The sequence below is a fragment of the Urtica dioica genome, chromosome 4 (genome assembly GCF_054948205.1).
Source record: "Urtica dioica subsp. dioica isolate 48M chromosome 4, U.dioica_male_clone48M_v1_H2, whole genome shotgun sequence".
Classification (NCBI taxonomy): domain Eukaryota; kingdom Viridiplantae; phylum Streptophyta; class Magnoliopsida; order Rosales; family Urticaceae; genus Urtica; species Urtica dioica.
Window position 1 is genome coordinate 13,160,821 of NC_142759.1, and position 4,180 is coordinate 13,165,000.

The following is a 4,180-nucleotide window of genomic DNA, read 5'->3' on the forward strand; positions in this document are numbered from 1 at the left end:
ATATAGTAGTCAATAGTACAAGCAAGGTCTTATATGATTACAACACAAAATCAAAGCCCTATAAACTATTAGCACGAGTGAATACCTAGACCAGGGACTCCCCCTTAATTTGAGATATCCTCCTCAATTCCATTCTTCGAGCAAACACTTATGCCTGGATGACTTCAGTCTTTAAACGCACGTGAGTCTTCAATCACGTAAATACAGAACCCAAATCACTCAAACACTCAATCTTCTCTAATAGTATTTGGTGAATAACACCGTTCTTATCAAAACACAAAGCCTCCCAATCTGCCGGTCTTGCACGTCTAGGAGCTCTAAGTATTTTGAAAAAGCGTTAAGGCTGCTAAGGGGGAAGCGCATGACTTTTATAGCAGCTCTACAAACCTGGAAGTGTATCTAGGGTTTCCTTACTCATTCTCGCAAGAATATCACGTAATAAAGTCACCAGCGATGCAATCTGGCAAAACCGGAAACTTGCCAGAAATATTGTCTGCGCAAGGAGCAAGGATGTCTTACCAGAAGCTAGAGCATGAAGACCGACATCTTTCTATACAACTTGCACTAAAAAATAAGGCCAACTTAACGTAACAACAATCTCCAATTTTGCCTATTTTTTAGGCAAGCAGTTCTCAATCAAGCGTCATGACAAAAAAACGTCAAAATAAATGATCTCGTGTCAAAATAAATGACCCTCGTGACGCATCTCCCCCTGATTGCCTCAAAAACATACCAAAGGCAAGGATCGACCAAGACACATGGAGGAAAAAACAGCAAACAGTCTTAGCATATACAAGAGAACTGAAGAAAGAAAAAGATATATCAACACCCAACAAACCAGAGAGGTCACAGAGGTTAAACACAAAAATAAGTAGAGGTGTTTCAACCGGTACACACAACATCAACAAGCAAGAAGACCATAGACAAAGAAGACTAGTGAGCATCAGTATGGGCGGAGTTACCATCACTCTCATCACCAAGGCCATCTGAACCACTGTTGCCAGACCCCTCACTGTCTTCATCTCCACCAGTATCATTGTCTTGATCAGGCTGAGTAGTAGCCGCATCATCATTACCAGGAGAAGCAGTTATGTCGCGAACCAGACCTTCACATATGGACTTCCTGCGAGATAGGGTTTCGATGGTCTTCTTGAGGATGTCAATCTCCTCATTGAGCTCTTTCAAAATGTTCCTTTGAACTTCATCAGAAACATGACCTATCTTCATCGTGCTACCAGAGGCGACAGAAGGTTTGACAAGATCACGAGCATGTTTCCCCTCGAAAAGCTTGTGACTGATGGTAAGAACACCAGGGCTTTTCCCTGCTACATCTGTGCTACGCAGAATATTCTTTTTTTGCTTAAGAAGAATGCCAATCATGAGGGAATGGAATCGAATTGGGAGCTTCACGGCATAAGATTTGGCATGTTTTGCCAGATGATCAAAGACAAATTCTCCAAAATCAAAGGAAGAGCGTGTACCTATCTGGTAGATCAGGCTAGCCAACTCTGCCTTGATGCTAGACCCATGAGTAGATGGAGGATGAAGCCCAGTTAGCAATGCAAATGCGATAGAGAATTGAGTACTTGGCAGTGAGATCAGAAGAGGGTAATGTGCCCTTGGAAGGCCAAACTTTGGTCTCATCACCACTGATTTCTTTTGCAATGATGTCCAGAGAAGAAACACGATAAGCAGTGATTATTTTCCCTCGACCAAGGAAATTATTGATAACATCTGGAGATATCTCAAAACAATGCCCTCTGACATACATTTTTCCTGAATTCAGCATCATCAGGAGTATCAAAATAAGAAGAGAGGTTGACAATAAATTCCTTCACCAGAGTGAGGTAGTAGACCAATGTCGGTGACTGTCTTTAGCATCTCAGCATCGTGTAGGAGTTCCATGACGACTCCTATCTTTTGAGCTTCGCTAGACATCTCTTTTTCAGGAAAGATAGCACGATGATACACAAACTTCCACTTAAGAACCCCATCTTCATTGTGAAAGGAAACATTGTCCATGGGAGCAGCAAAGACATTCTTGGGAAGCTTTTGACCTCCCACAAATCTCTTGTTTCCAATGCCAAGATATATACAGGTTCCTCTTTTTCAGCTTCAATGGACTCGTCAGCAACGAGCATATATGTCACAGCAGGCTTTTCCTTTTCTTCTTATTTAGTCCGACCTTAACCTTTCTCTTCTTTTTCTTTTCCTTGATAGGAGCAACAGTCTCACTTTCCTCCATTATCTTTCTCTTCTTCTTATTCTTCTCAGACAGAAGAGTAGCAATACACACGTCATCATCATGCTGAACTTTCTCCTTGAGAGGTAAGAACATTCTTTACAACATCTTGCCTCTCATCAGTCTTATCATTGTCCACCTGAGCAGATAGTATCTTCGCATTTATCTCACTCCGTTATCTAGAGAGTTGTATCTATAATCAAGAGTTACTTCCGGTAGTGGGATATCGTGATACTGGGCCATTAAAGAGGATTCGCACATAATTAAGGTAGCCATTGAAAGGTGACTGAAACACCAGAAACAGGGACTACCCAAGCTAATGATAGAGGCAAGAACACTTTCCGTATCATCGACTATAATTATCTAATAGTTTAAGTACAGTTGATATAGTTTAGGCCCAATCAAAATATGGTTTTTGGGGATAAAATTTGTGGCGTCAACCTATTGGTTTTATTATTTTTTTAATTTCTTCCCTAGCATAATGTGAAAGATTACCTTTTGATTTACCAGAAGCAGAAGAAGAATTAGTAGCAGGTTATCAAACCGAATATTCCGGTATCAAATTTGGTTTGTTTTATGTCGGGACATCCTTCACAAGATCTTGTCCCAGACCCAGAATTCCCCCAATCACATCATCATGTGGGGGTTCTTGTTCATCAAGAAGAGATTCCAAAACATCATTGTCCCTAGGGTTCTCTTCAACAAGTTCAAAAGGAATAGTGGAGTCAGGATTACCTTGAACCATCTTGTATGGGCTTTCAAGAGGAGAGGCGCTTGTGTGGGCTTCTTCCATGGCAGCGACTTTAGCATCATCTCTATCTTCCGATGCGCTACTGGAACTGACATCGCATGTAATGTCGATGATCGATAATGCAACTTTCTTGATCATGGTCTTTCTCGTGGCGGCAAGGGAATGGTTTACAGGTGGAACTGACGACCCAGCAATGGCACCTCCAGCCTGACCATCGGCACGATTACTAGGTCACATTCCACGAACCCGGACCCCGTGCTTGTTGTTTTCCGGCTCAAGCCCAGCCCATTTCTTAGCGACATTCTTCGTCTTCATCTTAGGCTTTTTTTTTTTTTTTTCTGACCCGGTTGTGCTTATGCCACTTCTTCTACCCACCATAGTGAAGGAAAAACTGAGACAACTACCACAAATATAACTATCAGGGGAGGTGGTTACCCAATTCAAAGAAATTGTGTGAGAAGAGAGCAAGAAAACAGGAAAGAAGGCTTCAACGAAATTTGAAAAAGAGGTAACTTCCCACCCTTCCTTGAGAAATAAACCGTCACTTGCATGTTTGATGAGCTGAAGATGATCAAAATGACGTCGTACAGCTAAATGGGCCTTGGTCCAGCTCAAGCACAAACTCGAATTAGATAGCAATTTAGCCCGGCAAATAGGTCGAATGAGCCAACCAGACAAATGGGCCCATGAGCACATACTTATGTATAACGCAACAGCATAAATCACAGACAAATTAGCCCAGAGGAAAGGAAAAATACAAACAAACTCCCCTCCATAATTCAGTAATTGTTATTGTTCAATTACACATAATCCAAGGGAGGACTGAGACTTTCAAATCGGCTAGCATCCAAGGCTTTAGTAAAGATGTCGGTGAGTTGTTTTTCACTGTGTATATATTCAAGTTTGATATTCTTGTCTTCTACTAAATCTCGAATGAAATGGTGCCTGATTTCAATGTGCTTAGTCTTACTGCTGGACCGGATTCTTTGAAATATTGATGAAATTGATATTGTCGCAAAATAATGTCATAACATCTTGTCCGACACCATATTCAACAAGCATCTGTTTCATCCAGAGAAGCTGAGTGCAACTGCTTCCTACTGCAATATATTCAGACTCAGCTGTGGACAAAGAAATGCAGTTTTGCTTCTTGCTGAACCAGGAAATAAGATTATTTCCCAGATAGA

The 4,180-nt window shown here is 41.3% G+C and overlaps 1 protein-coding gene across 1 annotated transcript; it reads right to left on the reverse strand.

Annotated features, from left to right (window-relative positions):
• Nucleotides 1-933: 933 nt before the first annotated feature.
• Nucleotides 934-2,338, reverse strand: LOC149400574 (uncharacterized). Its single transcript, XM_089610455.1, has 3 exons — nucleotides 2,186-2,338; nucleotides 1,839-2,070; nucleotides 934-1,649 (listed from the first exon to the last, which is right to left on the reverse strand). The coding sequence occupies exons 1-3, from the start codon at nucleotides 2,336-2,338 to the stop codon at nucleotides 934-936; spliced, it is 1,101 nt and encodes a 366-aa protein (XP_089466581.1).
• Nucleotides 2,339-4,180: the final 1,842 nt, after the last annotated feature.

Bases quoted from the DNA above. Each gene is read 5' to 3' on its own strand.
- LOC149400574 (XM_089610455.1), bottom strand. From the start codon at position 2,338: ATGTTCTTACCTCTCAAGGAGAAAGTTCAGCATGATGATGACGTGTGT. The intron at 2,071-2,185 runs GTCGGACTAAAT...ATTGGAAACAAG, and splicing joins AAAAGAAGAGAAAGGTTAAG to AGATTTGTGGGAGGTCAAAA. The intron at 1,650-1,838 runs GTGAAGGAATTT...AAAAGAAATCAG, and splicing joins TGGTCTACTACCTCACTCTG to TGGTGATGAGACCAAAGTTT.